At 37.1% G+C, this 16,363-nt stretch overlaps 1 protein-coding gene across 1 annotated transcript in view; it reads right to left on the bottom strand.

The window, feature by feature from the left end:
• LOC139723956 (filamin-A-like) overlaps nt 1-16,363 on the bottom strand; it is a 62,363-nt gene that overhangs the window by 4,976 nt on the left and 41,024 nt on the right. The window contains exons 5-12 of the mRNA XM_071635156.1: nt 7,920-8,197; nt 6,880-7,038; nt 5,278-5,422; nt 3,951-4,121; nt 3,311-3,457; nt 2,187-2,312; nt 1,412-1,561; nt 568-672 (exon numbers count right to left, since the gene is read on the bottom strand). Coding sequence (XP_071491257.1) covers nt 568-672; nt 1,412-1,561; nt 2,187-2,312; nt 3,311-3,457; nt 3,951-4,121; nt 5,278-5,422; nt 6,880-7,038; nt 7,920-8,197 — 1,281 coding nt within the window. The remainder of the gene's footprint in view (nt 1-567; nt 673-1,411; nt 1,562-2,186; nt 2,313-3,310; nt 3,458-3,950; nt 4,122-5,277; nt 5,423-6,879; nt 7,039-7,919; nt 8,198-16,363) is intronic.

Below are 16,363 nucleotides of genomic sequence, written 5' to 3'. Positions count from 1 at the left end.
GCATAATTTCCAAACAGCGAACATTTGATAGTAACTTGCCCCTTTCAAATTGGATAGAATGCCTTCACGATATGCAATAACTAAATCGAGGTCTGAATATCCTACTGTGAAGTCATATAAAACCTTTCATTGATTTCAATTGATCTCAATCTGAACCTGTAATACATTCTGTTCAGAGAATTGCAACTGCAGTTGTATATTCTATTAATCTAATTTCCTTTTCTTGAGTGCATAGGGACATATTCACTATGTTTTATGTGCTATTCAAAGCATGGTTACTTATCATTATTCTCACACATTTACTGCATTATTGAATCACTTCTTTTATTTCTTCTGGCCTCCAAATATTGGAAAATCTATCTCAGGAGTAGATCTAGTTTTAATTCTTTATCTTGTATACAGTACCACTAGATATTCACAAAACTACTAATTTAATAAATAACTTGTATTGTCAGGTGAATCATCATCTGTGACCTTGAAGGGCAATAACTCTATATGCAGTGAGAGAGCCTCCTCTCTGATTCTTTCTCTCTCTCTCTCTCAGCAGATTAAATACCACCATCCTACCTTCCTCATCCGGTGTAAAGGTGACACTCTGTCTCCCCTGCATCTCAGTTTCCACATTGAGGGGTACACGGCTGGTGGGCGTGTCTAGGTCTGCCTGCATTATGCCTGAATGAGGATGGACGTACCAAATATGAGAATGTTTATGCACTCATTAGTGTTCTACACAAATGCTCATTAGAAGATGAAATGCAGCTAATACCTGCAGGCATGCACTTTAAGAGGTCTGCTAATGAACTTGTGAAATTATGAAATGCTGCTGCTTAAAGCATTTCCACTGTAACCCAAATCTTCTGCTTGGACCTTTAGGCCCTAAGTCTGTGCAACGACAATAAAAAAGGAAAACAAATGGCAGAACATACGATACTTGAGATAATTCAACTTTCCATGGAAAGTATAAATTTTCCCGACTAATTACTACTAGTTAAGGCTTATATCATTCTCCATGGCTTGAAGGAAATAAGTCAAGTACTCTTTAACTGTCCCAGAAAAATAAGTATGTCCCTATATCCTTCTACTTCTATGACGGCATTAAGTTTTCTAGCCTTCCTATCCAACAATGGCAGTACCAAAATGCTCACAATTCTTAACTTTTGAAAAGATTGTCGGATTTTCTTTGAAACTTCACCAAAGAGTTTTACTTAAACTGCTGCATTCAATGAATCCACATACATATTTGAATGAAAACTTTCCCTTTCATCAAATTCAATTCAACCCGATTTGAAATTGCACGTACAGAGAGCTTGGCACATCTCTGCCAGAAGAAATACAAAGCATGATGCATATTGCTTTACCAAACTTTAATATACCGCCTGTTCCTTGTGAGATATGAACAATAGAGACTCACCAGGGCCGGCCTCAGTTGTATCAAAGACTATCTTGAATTCCTTGTTCTTGGTCATCTTCATGGAACCACTGACTATCTGGTCTGACCTCATGCTGCTCTTGACCACTCGGACCTTGCGAGGGTCAGTCACCTTGATGTGGAATGGACTCCCTATGAGAGTAGGGAAATTTTGTATTGGAGTTCCATAAACTGTACATTCACTTGGTGAAGTACACTGATGAGGCAAACATTTTGATCTTTGGTAATGTGAACTTTCACATCTATGATTTCAGTGAGTCAAAATACTTAAAAACATGACAACCCCTTCAAATGGGATATGGCATAATCACATTACATCATACTTAAAGGGCAAATCCAATTGGGCGGCACTAATACATGTATCTATTAAATTCAGAGCGTCTTTGCCTTTTTGTACCTAAACATCACAAGTATGTCACCTTAACAATCTTTCATTGACTCAATAGCACTTCACATGGCTTGGATATCCTTGTTAATATTCAATTTTCTAAAAATCCTACAGCTTTGTAAAACAACCGTCAGTTTTTCAAGGCAGGATATTACATCTGCTAATGGTATGACACTTTTGCTAACAAATTTAATATTTTGTTTAGCCGACACAGTAGTAGTAAAAGTATATGCTAGATTACTATCATCAGAGGTGTGATTGAAAGCTTTGGATTGCTCCTTTAAGTCTTTCACTTCCATGGGCAAAATGTTTTACAAACAATGACAGCAGGATTTTAGAACAGCGGTCTGAAAAGGGTTAAAATCTTACCTGGTATCATCTGGTCTGCCCAGTAGATCTTCAGTGTAAACATCCCCACTTCCACTGGTATGTATGTGACTGTGTATGTACCGTCCCTGTTTTCATCAACGCTTACTTTGGCCATTGAATTTGGTCCTGTGATGATGAAAAAATAGTTTAAATATGATCAAAATTAAATCATTACAATGATTTAAAATCTAATTGTAAAAAAAAAAAAAAAAATGAGTGACAGATGTCATGATGACCCATTTTACAGATGCTTACAGTAACTGTTGTTGTAAGTTGCAATTATCATAGAACTTGTTGAAGCATTGACTTGCTGTGATAACTTCTTAGCTACTTCCTCAGCCGTACTGTAATTATTGCAACATATGTGACACCTATACAAACATTAACTTTTGGAACGGTCCCACATACAATTTAATGACATCACTGAATATCATTTTAAAATTTCATGGGAATAAGAGCACAAAATCAGAGTGCACATTTTATTCTACATCATTTCTCAGAAGAAATATTTATGCCACATATGAAGACGCTGATGTCTTGCTGAGAATGGGAGTGAGAGGGACTTCTTTGGAAGTCTTCAAAGTTAGGTAAACCTGAATTTATTTGCTCCTTGATGTTGATCTACTATGAGACGTATGGACTCTAACTCATTCAAGACTGGTCTTGAGTATACTCTGGCAGGTGTCTACTGGAAATGTGCATTATGGCAAAATTGGCTCATCCTCGGCTGGTTATAGGAGAAAATGTACATGTAATTGAATTTCTTACTGAGTATGCAACACGTCTGAAACTACAAAGTCAGACACTAATTATCACTTACAATTTGATCATTGTGACCAAATAAAGCACACATATATTCAACGAAGTCAAAGATGTATACATACACACAAATTACATCCACACACAATGATAACAGCAAAGGCATGCACATAATATGTGATTACAATATGTATAGTGATTATGCTTTGATCTATCGGCAATCATGCAATTTTCTCGTACATCACAAGGACCTCATTAAGTGAGCTACAACTTGTGCACTCTTGACGTTATAAATGTCTCGTCCAGCTGTCCACCACAGCTAATGGACAGAAAAATGACAGGACATTAACACTGTGTGTCCATACCTTCCACCTGGACTCTGGGCTGACCAGGACCAGCTGCTGTGGGGTCCACTGTGAACATGGCTGGTGTGTCTTCTCTCGCCCTCGACAGTCCCTCTCCAACTGCCCGACACTTGGATGGATCCTGAACTGATATTTTCATAGGGTCATCTGCAAAAAATTAAAGTTATTACAAATAGGGAAATAATTATTTTCTAACACTAGTATATTTCCAAGACCAAACTGTCATAGAGGTACAACACACTCAGTTTGAATATATCATTTCAACCTGTGCATGAGTAAGTGAACAGAAACATATACATATCTTATCAATAAGATACTATACTCATTACTTGAAATGAGTAAAACTGTAATAAAATGCACAAGACATGATGCCTTGTATAAAGCCTACTGAGAAACAGACATTTTTGCTTCTGGGTGTTTCATAATGTATTATTTTACTTGTATCTACACTGTATATATGAATTGGCTACATTTAACAGTTACACTTGATTACGGATATAACCTATCATACTTTATTAGTTCATTGCTAAAACTATTGAGTTCAGCTTTTTCCATGTTTTACACAATATTATGTATGGGAAGAATAAGATGATTAAGCCGACATTTCTCATAGGGATTTCAAGAGTCCTTTGATTCCCACCTGTGATTGACTGCCCATTCCACTGGATGTCCACCACATAGAGACCGACCTCCTTAGCCCTGGTGTGGATGGTGAAGACACGCCCCTCCCTAGTGATGCGGACAGGAAGGTTGGTGTGACCATTACTGATGTTGACACTGATGTCACCCTGTCCAGCCTCCTGGGCATCCACTAAATAATGGATACACATATTATTAAAGTTTAAAGGGGAAGGCTAGTACCTGATCAGTGGGAATCAGTGGAAATGCTGGGAGATGATTGTTCCAATCCTTATGGGATTCATTCAAGAGTTCATTGTATATCTATTGTTGTGTGAAAATGATTTGCTTCAGAACGGTCTCATATTCAAGTAATGTGCAGATTAATGCTCCGTCACTGACCAGGGACGCTAACCTGGAAGCATTAAACTGCACATTACTTGAATATGAGACCATTCTGAAGCAAATCATTTTCACACAACAATAGATATACAATGAACTCTTGAATGAATCCCATAAGGATTGGAACAATCATCTCCCAGCATTTCCACTGATTCCCACTGATCAGTTACTAGCCTTCCCCTTTAAAGGACAAGAAAACAGAATTAACAGGACTATCTTTTCTCGTGTAAATATAAATTCCAAAGAGATAAGATTAATAAAACCTTACATACTATATATCTCTTCTCTACATGGTGAAGATATTTAGCGAGAACACCTACAAGAAGAAAATTAAGAAATTAGGGCACCTACGAAAGGATTTGAGAACTTACATATACCATCTTACCTACACGCAGATTCACCAGAAGTTGGGAAATTACTTAAATATCCTGTTTCTGACCACAGGTATAGAAGCAAATTTGAAATTATGATATCGTTCATTCTCACATTAACCTTGTCATCTATGTGATCCTTAAACAGTTTATATATTCAATGAAATTCTCAATGAAAGATTTGACAAAACTACAATGACTACCGCTAATGCAGACAATTCCCAACCTTTCTGACTGAAAAATAGGGATAATCTGGCTCAAAAGGAGGAAAGAAAGCGCAGTTTCCATAGGAGCGTGTCATAAAATTATCCAGAAAAACAGGAAATTCCTGTTGAAACAAGAGCTGGGAATGGTCAAAATTCAGATTCTTTCCTCCAAATTCAGTATGGTTGGGAGGTCTGCTAATACATAAATTGATAGGACTGAGGTAACAATGAGAATTACATATATATCTGAAAAACGGGCATTTACTAGTAAATTTGCAACAGATGTACAGTTACATAATATGATATTATCATCCATTTGCAAAAGATACATTATGCAATATGAGAAGAAACCATGGAAAAGTCATAATACCCTGGAAATTGAGTTCCTCTCCTAGGACAGCTGCTGCAGAAGTTCCTCCAACCTTGACATTTCTGGGGTAGGATGACATGTCCTTTTCCACAGCAAGCCTGATGGGACTCCCCCTTACCATCTCACCCCGACACCTCACAGACACCTGTCATATGATGTACAAGATTTGAACACAGACTTTAGCCACACTTTAATAAAAAACACACAACACCAGATAACCAGGCATATTCCACTGTTTCTGAAAAAATATATTTTCTGTATTGGGATAAACTGACTAACACCAATTGAAATGGAAGACCGTCTTTTATGATATAGAAATTCAGATCTACAGATACTCTATAAGCTGTTATTTTCGCAAGGGTTTAATTTTCGCAAATTTCGCGAGTCACACATGGGCCACAAATTTAACAACGCGCGAAAATGTCACTGTGCGCTAAGGTAATAGTGCGCTTATGAAGATCTCTGCATCAATTCGCAAAAACAACATCTCGCGAAAATGTCTGTGATCCCATCATTCGCGAAAATATCTGTATGTAAAAATAACCAGTACCAAAAAATAGACTTCAAGTAGAGTGGAGGGGGGGGGGGGGGGGGGGGGGGGGGGAGGGGGCATGCAACAATCGAGGATAGACGTAAAAAGTTCTAGAATTTCCCCATCTGAATGATGTGAAATACTTTTTGCCTATACGTAGGTGTTAAATCTGCATAATGGGCAGGTGCATTCTACACCCCTAGGGTACTCCTGAGGCCATATGAGGGTGCATTTTTGTTTTAACTACTCTGAGTAAACGGGCTTATGCCTGATGTGAGATTTAAACCCGGTTGCCCAGAGTGAAACTCGCTAATGCACCTAACTGAAGCTATTTATGAGCTACACACACAAACACACATATTGCAATTTATCATACATAGTGCCATCTTTGATAGCATGCTGGGTTGCTTTTGTTTCTGCATTGTAGGCCCTATAGAACAATTAAAGGAGTTCAGAGCGGTCATGCACCTGTATTCAGCCTTGTGTGGATGTACAGCCCCCTCAGGCAATTAACTTTACACATGCGCAGACAATCAAGTTTTATCGTATATTGTATACCAATAGAATAATTAATGATCAGAGATCCAACGTGACTTGGAGGGCAGGTCTGTAGTCCAGCTCTACAACTAGAACCTTTTGGATGGCACAATAAAGGATGAAATTATCCCAGCCATGGGCATCAATATCATTTCACATATTCTGGGATACTGTTGGAAGCTCTGGAAGGCAAAAAGGGCAAATAATATAGTCAAATCTGCCTTTGGCGCCGTATATGCGCAGCCACTAAAAATCCCCTCTGAGAGAAATGCCACGTTAAAGACCCTGTCTATAGCAGCCACCGTTTTTGTCTCCCTTGGGTGGCCACTGTAGACAGGTTTGATTATACACTCTACAAGAGTGACAACATTATTCTGCATTTTGGATGACACTGGTCACTTTGTTATAAGAACACAGTCATATCCATGGTCACATTATATATGCCACAGGTCACGCACATAGATTTATTGCTGATGGTCTTTATTCTGTATCTCCAGCCAAGACACTGTCTCAAGAGAGAGACCTAGTCCTACCTTATGCATGCCCTGGTCCATAGGGACAAACTGGACCTCCACAAGCTCTGTACTCAGAGCCTTGAGACTGATAGGAACAGGACTACCAGGGGACTCGATCTGGGCTGAGATGTCTTCCACAGAAACCTGCTGGTCCAGCACTCGAACATGGATTGTCACCTGAGTGAGACAGGAAAAAAAAAAATACAATCCTTGCTGTTTCTGAGGACAAACTCAAGCTAGCTATGACTTGGTGTCGTGTCAATAAGAAAAACATACTTCAGAGTATTCAAACTTCCAAAGCAGAAATTTGATGGTCAAAGTTGATTAAAAAAAAAAAATCAGTTTATGCATGAATATGAATAGTCTCTAGACTACAGCAATATTGAATTTCTTTGAAGATAATTTTACCTCTAAAAATACGAAACAAAGACCTAATACAATAATGGTGTGATGATCCCAGTACAAGTTACTGTTAATATATTACAGCATATGTGAGATATTACACATATGTGTAAACTATGTGTGGTATTGAACACAAGAAAGTAATTCATTTGAATTTGATGACTAAAATTCACTCTAATTCTGTCTGAATTAGCTTTCAAAGTCCAAATACATTGATCAGACATTACATTTGCATTTGTTGATGCTAATGATTTGTGTGCTGCTACAATTGTACAAAATGAATAGATGGTAAAACTATAGTGTCAAACATACAAGGCAGTACATTTTGCTCACATTATATCAATTCCATTTGAATTACTTATTACCATGACAATCTGGAGCAAATCTTTGCAGCAATTCTAATTCTTGTTAGATGTAATAGGTATTTTTCCAATTTTATGTCACGTGAAAAGTAATCAAATTTTCTGTCGTTACCACCAGAAACTTGAATATCAACTGCACTTTCACTTTTTTTTTCCACATGTCACTCCCATTTAAGCAAAACTTAATTATTTGCTATTCATGAAAGAGATTTTCGTCTTAAAGTGAATTGTTAAGACCACCACCACCAACATTGTAAATACAGAGACCAATGTTCACAAGAACATTGTACTAACAGGTTCATCTGCCCTGGCACCGTGTACATCACCGCCAGGAGTCTTGTCGAGCCCTGAAGATCTACTCAGGTCGATCTTGGCACACTGCCCCCAATCCGTGGGGGTCTTTGCTGCATATGTTTCTGCCCCAAAGCTGGTCTTAAAGGTCTCCGACACAGGCTTGGCCTTGTGGAATCCGGCAGCGTACGCCATGACATTCAGTTCATCGACGTCTGGGTGGCTGAGTTCCGATGCCTTGAGGAGTGGCTCAACGCTGACTTTGCGACCAGCTTCGATTCCTGGCAGATCACAGACAGAAGGATCGAACGTATTAGAGCATGTACCTCATTTGAAGAAATTCCCTCTATCTATTCCACACTGTGTAAATACATACTTTTCACGCAATGTTCAAATATGATTAGAACAATTATTTAGTCTTTATGTGACCATGCACTCGTCTCAAAAACTTGCCAAGCAACTAAGTATGTCATTTGCACTGTATATCACCCCACCCCCATAAAACATTTTTTTTTTTCTTTAAGGCAAATCAGGCACTGATCTATTCATGTGAAACAATGCATGTAACTCAAACAAATACTGTTGTGATATAGTGTGGCTAAATTATATGGACATTATATTCCCAAATTCTGCAGTTAGATTGAGAAATCTGTGCAAAGTGGGAAAAGAAAAAATTTGAAAGGACTCCCAGTAGTAATAAGTTCTGCTAAAAACAGAGAAAGTTCAGTTAGACATAAATATCATGTTCTTTCATTTGCTGTGGAACAAATAGGAAGAGTTTGAATATAATCATGCAATATGTTATTTCATATAATGTAACTTCTTGACTGTTAATGTGTACAGAAAGAAACTTGACAGAAATATTAAATGAACTAATCATTCTTGTTACCTATGAAGAAAAAATTTTGTTAGTAGTCTCACTATTAGTGGCTATGGAGGCTAGGAAAAACCTTGCCATGATTTTTAATAGCTGTGCATTTTTTAGTTTGGTGTTACCACATTTTGATAAACCTGTCAGCCTGCCCCTTTACAAGCTTTGGAACATCCAATCCAAAGTTCACATGGGCCTGTTCTTGATTTGTAGGACTAATCTATTCATGCAAATATGAATTCCGACCTACATCCCCCAGCTACTTGTCTATTGCTTTAAAATATTGCTTTATGTTACATCTATATGCACTGACTTTATAAAACCCTAATGTTTATGGACCCATGAGGAGCAAAGTGTGATCCATAATCAGAAACAACTGTACTGTATCTATCAGTTGATACTGCGTACTCTATGCTTGTGTGGGATCCTACAATGTGAACAAGGTCAACTCCAGTGGAAACCAGGCAACAACAGAACTCAATATTTCTGAACACCTCTCCTCCATTGTAACTGGGAAAATATTTTGCCATGGTATACAGCAGTGCTCTATTGTTGTACAGAGTTTGCAGCCTTGACTATAGCTACCATTCTGACCTCTTTCCAAGAGGCACCAAAATGCATGCATTTTTCCTTTCTTTATTTTTCGCAACTGGAATTCTAAAGAATTGGTTTATAATCAGTGAGAGATAATGATAACAAAACGTTTTGGAATCTGGTGTCATTAGGATGCAATATCAAATCTAATGTACAAGCATAACACTGTAACAGAAGTATAGAAATCAGATAGAGCTTGGAATAGACAGCACAGTCCAGTATAAAGCCTTAGAAATTTGATAAACAGCAGTCCAATATTTTCGATGGATTGTACATTTTATACTCCAGAGGGAACCTGTTAGACCATGTTTCACCACATTTTTTTTATTTTTTTGTTGTTGCTGTTGTTGTACTTCTGAATGAACTCAGCAGGAGGTAGAAACTTTGGAGTTGATGATGACAAGGGCTTTTCTTGATGTGACAATTCCTAAAAGATGAAAACAGTGTGTTTGTGATTGTGTGCGTGTGTGTGAATGTATGTGTGTGTAAATACAGCTCATAATTATGTTGTAAGAGTAAACTTGTACCTTCAGTAATGGCAATTATCGTCAAGTTTAATGGGCAGGACTGTTTGTCATCTATCCATGACCTCCTGCGTGCATATAGAGTGCTCAAATATACTTCGTTGTGAATATGCTTCCATTTATGCAGGTGCACCATGACTTATACTCATCCATTCTCACGCAGTCAATAAATCTATTCCGACAGCAAATCCTCTTGTAAAACTTTGAGACATTTTCAAATTCTTACCACAATTAAGTCCTGCATTGTCTTTTATCAATTACGCTATTAGTTTACCTGTTTTGTTTTGTTTTTATTTCTGGGGTAACTGGTTGTAGCCACACACCTTAAACAGCAGATACATTAACATTGACACAGCTACAATTATAAGCATCTTTAAGTGGTGTGTTCAATAAATGTTCAACTGTTGCTTATTGTACCTGCAGCAATGACAATTATCGTCAGTTTAATGGGCAGGACTGTTTGTCATCTATCCATGAGCCCCTGCGTGAATATTTTGTCAACTCTGATGTACTCCCACTTTTCTGTTATTGAGGGCTTGTGAATTGAAGATCCTGTTGGAAAAATTTTGAAGCTTATATTGTAGATGGTTTGATTGTACATGTACCAAATGTTTTGACAATCCATTTTAACTACATTATTTTCTGTAATTTTCAACACCTGATGGTTAAAGCTATTACTGATTTCAACTGGGCATCTTGCTCCTTCAAACTTTTTTTGTTTTCTCTATTCACAAAATGTGATTTTATATTTATAAACCTGGATTGTACAGGATCTTGATGTACAACAGCATTATCTTGCTGATCATGTTATCCTGTCAAAATATTTTGAAATAAATACACAAATCAATAAGAACTGATAATTTAAAAGTCATCAGATTTTAAAATCATCTGCCTTGCCAGTTCTAACCCTAAAATGACCCTCTATCTCTCTTTAACAACACACACTGTGTAAATTTCATGTCAAGATTTCCATTGTACAGAGGTACAGGGAACTTGCACAAAAATACACTTAATATTTACGAGAGGTTCAAGTTATAGAACTATAGTGTGCTTTTGAATGTGAGTGTACAAAAGTATGAATTGTGAATTGTTAGAACATATTTTTCTTAATCACACATGCAACTTTAGAAAATATTTCCAATGAAGTTTTATAAAGAAGTGTTCCCATGTTTTTTTTTAACCTGCACCTCTGTGCAAAGTACTGCATATCATTGCTTTTATGAATTAATGCTTACTTTTCAGCAAGCCTTATTTTCATATATATAATGCAAATGCACACTATAGTGGGATATCATACTGGTATATTAAATCCACTGCAAACATAGAAAGAGAACAAAACAATGTATACAATATGCAGCCTTGCCTGTATGAAAATATTACATAAATTCAGTATAAACAATAATTGGTTGTTAAAAAGTAGAAAAGTTTCAAATGATTAAGTAACACAAGTGATGAAAAGTAGTGTATACAATAAATAAGTAAATAGTTTCAAAACCACTCTAGGTGGACTGAAGAATAAAGCCATGTGAACAGAGGGCAAAAGGACTGGCCATAAAATACCACATTGCTAAAAACAAAGAGAAACAAATAAAACACAGGTTAATTGCTACTGATGGTAAGTCAAAATCAATTGAAGTACACTCAAACAATCACACAGGCTCTACAGCAAAACAAAAATGCAGGTTGTTATAGCCTAATGCAGGTCTCAACATATAGTGTTAGCATGTTGGCATGGGGCTACTAAAAATTGATGTCGGGCCACAAATTTTCAGAAAAGGGTATCTTTTGGTGGCCTGAACGAGCAACTTTGACAAAAAAAGGAGTGCTATGTTTCCTTTTATTGTGGGTCACCAAAATTTTCAAATTTTATGATTTTAGTGGTCCGAACAGGAAACCAGAGAAAACTGTAAGTGTTGAGTCCTGTCCGGTAAGCAGACCAAATAAACAAAGGTATTGGTGTAGAATTGATCACTCACATACAAACTTTCACTTGCCTTTTGCCTTTTTTCTTTATTTTTGTAACATATAATTTTCCATCAAATGTGGACTGAATATGTATGAATGAATGCTAATACACATTTACCTATTCTAATATTAATTCTTCATTTGGAAAAACATTTATGAAATGAATTAAGAATATTGTAGATATCTTAAATAACAGACATGTTACAGGATATATTCTATACCACATATTTTGCAGTGGTTTTATATTTCTTAACTTGCTTGAGCTTTATTGCTATTCATTGAATTAACAACATTCTACCCAAGCATCCTCTCCCTATAGGTCTACATGAATGGAATGCAAATTGGTATTGCATGAACAATACATACAAGTCACAGGAATTCTAGTATCTCTAGAGCTTCATGCCTACGAAATTTAGCAAACTCCAGGCAAAACTGTCTAACTGGTCATGACTGCATGGGGGCGCTCAAGCAATATACGGCATACATATGAATCATTAGTGAATCATCAACATTAAAAAAAAAAATGCAAAGTGAAGTAAATTAATCAAGGCAAAATGTTACAACTTATAGAATAAATGTGAGAAAGAAAATCATTGGGTTAGTGCGTTGACTAATAGCATTTGTGCCAGCTTTAACATTTGTGCTGGGACAAAATGAGAGAAAGGAGGTTAATGGCATGAGACAATTTAAATCAACAATCAAAAAGACCATAATTGATGCTGCCATCATTGCATATACATGTATGTTCCGGGTTATGGAAAACAAACCCATAAAACATGCAGATGCATTGTTTACAATCACAATCAAATCAATTTGCACTAAACAAAAACCAGATTTAAAAGATGACGGATATTAGTGTGAAATCAACTGTTCCTTTCATGTACACGGAATGCAGTCATGATGTTAGTGCCGGTGTTAAAAACTGCAAAGCAACAGAAAAGGGAGCAAATCGGCAACATTGCCAAAGAAAACAGAATACCATCCGAGTGTCTTCCGTTGCCATTCCAGGTTTGGTATCTCCTCTGCGTTTCCTTGGTTGCATAGTTTCTATTGATGTGGTTGCCTTGGTAACCATTGTGGTGCTGGTGATAGAGACTCCCTCCTTTTCCTTCTCCTCCTCCTCCTCCTCCTCCTCCTACACCTCCCATCCTTGCTCTCCTACTGCCGTTTGACTCTATCGTGTGACCAACATGATTGGAATGAGAAGTCCTGTTCATTGCGTGCTTGTTGCCGTAGCGACTGCTTGAGCTGCTGCGACTGCTGCTACTGCTGTTGCTACTGTAATTGGGCATGGTGTGGTAGCCCTCCGTTGAGTTGGTATGGTAACCATCATCCCCAGTGGCATACAACACATCACCACCTGTTGAGCCATAGGTGTAAGTGTTCCTCATCCGATGTCCCCTTGAGTGATGCATGGCCAGTTATCAGTTCGGCTTGTTTGATGGGAGGGGTAATGGAATGGCTACAACTTCCTGTGCGGAGTTTTGAGGGTCCACCTCGATTAACTCTGACTTGTCAAACAACGAATAGACTGGAGGCTATCTGTCATCACCTGTGTAATGTTTCTTTAGCACTGCGGCATGAAAAAAACAAATAAAACATATTCTAAGGTTCATGGTTGCATTATCAGCTGTCCTAAACACATGGACAAATATATTGTTATTATTGATTTATATTCCATGATAGAAGACAATCAAAATCATAGAACAGCATACTTGAGTACAAACATTGGATATGGTTGCAAAACTCACTTTAAGCATGTTTAAGAAAAAAAATTGCTTCTTACACATAACATAAGATTGAAAGAGAGTAGCAGTATACAGAGAAATAATTTTGCCTACAATGGGAATACCAAGAGATAAGAATATATGATTTACGCATTTTTATTTTTGTGAAAGTACAGAGTAAAAATTCACGAAAATTTTCATGCTATCAAATATTCGTCATGCACTAAATGCTACCACCAATTACTTCACATTTTCTTCTGCACCTCCTTAGCCACATCAACACTGTGGAATAGTTTAGCTCCGCATAATGTATGACTGACATTTTTGCCTTTGCACTTGGTTTCAGCCTCTGGCATTTTTACCGGTAACATTTGTACAAAGAAATAATGTTATCTGTGACATTTCTATGTCTAATGTTTTCATCTCCCAACAGCAGGGCCTATTTGACAAATTTTGACATTTTTATGAGTGAATTTTTGCCCCTTGCATTTTCCCCTTAGGCATTTCTAGTTCTCTTTCTACCATCTTACCACAATCAATTGGAGTCACAACACACCTCTTCAAATTGTTCATTACTCTTTGCAAATCAAATAAAAAAAAATGTTATACAAGTATCAATTATGTCTTCTCTCTGCTGGTTATCTCCATGGACAATAAATCCTGATTTTGCTATAACACAAAAATTTCAGGGACAGAAATGTACGACAAGCAAGGTGTGTCGTTGACAATGGATAAGAATTTGATAGGCCACAGTTCAGTGGTCTTTGTTTATCCTATTTGCATTTTTAATGGTATGAAAGCCAGCTGTCTATACTAGGCCCTACTGATTTCAAAGGTTTCTGAAGCAACGAACTATGACAATTCAATTAGTTGCACTCACTCATTGGTAAAACAAAGATTCTGACACTCACAGATACACATGCTCATACAAAACAAACATACAGCCTATTTACTTTTAAAATCTATTATCATTTCGATCCACTACTTCAGTAATCACACATAAAATGGAGGAATGCTTTGTTACAAACATATAATACGCTGACAACAAACATCGCAAACTGTTTTGTTGTCTGTTTTGTTTGATAAATCACGCTATACTTCAGATTCCCCAGAAAACTCATTCTTGCCCTTACTGTGTATGAACAGGTGGTTGCCCTGTGTGCAGGGGGTGGATTTCACATATATATCATATTTTGGAATTGAACTGACTAAAAGTGTGTGACCTGAACTCCAAATCCCTGTAACATTCAATGCGAAATGAATATGACTGAAGGAAACAAATCAAACTTTCACAGAAAATTCTCACAATTATGAAAAGAATGTTCATCACAGGATCTCTGACAGTGACACGTTAGCATTCTCCCTGCTCCTCCTGAAAGTTTGCTGACATAGGGATATGACAATGAATCGTAGCTACATAGTTCTCTAGTGTAGACCCTCCTATTGTCTACTATATCTAAGAAAATCTTTTAAAAAGGTCAACTACTACTCGCTTCACACCCTAGGAGGTGCAGAAACACTTGTCATCAACAAAAACTATTTTTGTTCAATGTCATTACTTCAACTTGACACGGGTAGGATTATTCATCCTCGTCCAAAGCATTGTGTGACGTAGGCTGTCATGGTTCAGAGAGCTGACGTCAGTAGTGGGTTTTCATTAGGAGTGCATTTTTAAAGGGTGAATGACACCAAAATCAGTACATACACTTGTGCTGTATGTGGATTGCATGAATGCAGCAATATTAGAACAAATCAGTGAAGTATGAGGAAACGTGGATGATCCGTTCAAAAGTTATAGAGTTTCAGTACCGCCATTGCCTGATGAGAAGACAACACTCAACTTTTTTATTTATATAGCTTTGTCTTGCAGTAATATCACTCAATCCATGCACTGACACATGGGTATGATTCCCCTTTAACAGGCATAAAAAGCAACAAAACTGCTCATAATTACGCAATATAATACCTTCCTATCTGTTATTGTGAAGCAAGGGAAGGGACTTATTTCCTCAGCAACTATCCATGTTACATGTGATATCCAAACCATTAGTGAACTAGAAAATGTCATAAACCTTTAATCTAGTTAACTCTTTCAAACATAATATCATCCACGATGAAGACAAAGTCTTGATCAAAATTTGGGGTCTGTGCAAAAATGTTTCTAGAATAGTCAGCTTTGAATACTTTTTTCTCTCTTTTTTTGGAAAAGGGAATTTGCATATGATTACAGAGCATTTTGCCATGCTACACAAGTGCAATTCTCTTAAAAGTTATGAATGCAGTTGGCTCACAATCAATTTGTAGTGATAAACATAGCCATCAAGATATTCTGAATGGGTATTTGTCATGCATGAACTACTCTTTGACATTCCAGCATTTGGTAAAACACACAAGTGTATTCACTAGAATGCAGTCATGGGAAACCCACTGGGGAGAGAGTTGCTGCTGATCAACATGGCTAAGAAGAGACATAAAAAAACACACACACAAAATGATCATAAACATGCATATTTCAGAAGTGAAGAAACAAGTCGGTATACTTGTGTTAACAAACCAAACAATGTTTGAATGTTTTGGGTATACATATCTCACTCCTATCTCTCTCTCTCTCTCTCTCTTTAATTCAACATGAGCCACAGTAAAATCTATGTGGTTTCTCCTTCATTGTCTTTGCATTGCACTTTGAATTGAACTTTGAAATGAACTTTGAATCATTTTGCCCTTTTGGACACAATAACATGATAATTACAGACTTTTTTGAGAATT

Source organism: Diadema antillarum, unplaced genomic scaffold (genome assembly GCF_040938485.1).
Source record: "Diadema antillarum isolate AM-2024a unplaced genomic scaffold, OU_Dant_1.0 scf00000203, whole genome shotgun sequence".
In the NCBI taxonomy this organism is placed as follows: domain Eukaryota; kingdom Metazoa; phylum Echinodermata; class Echinoidea; order Diadematoida; family Diadematidae; genus Diadema; species Diadema antillarum.
This window is presented reverse-complemented; position numbering and strand designations above follow the sequence as displayed.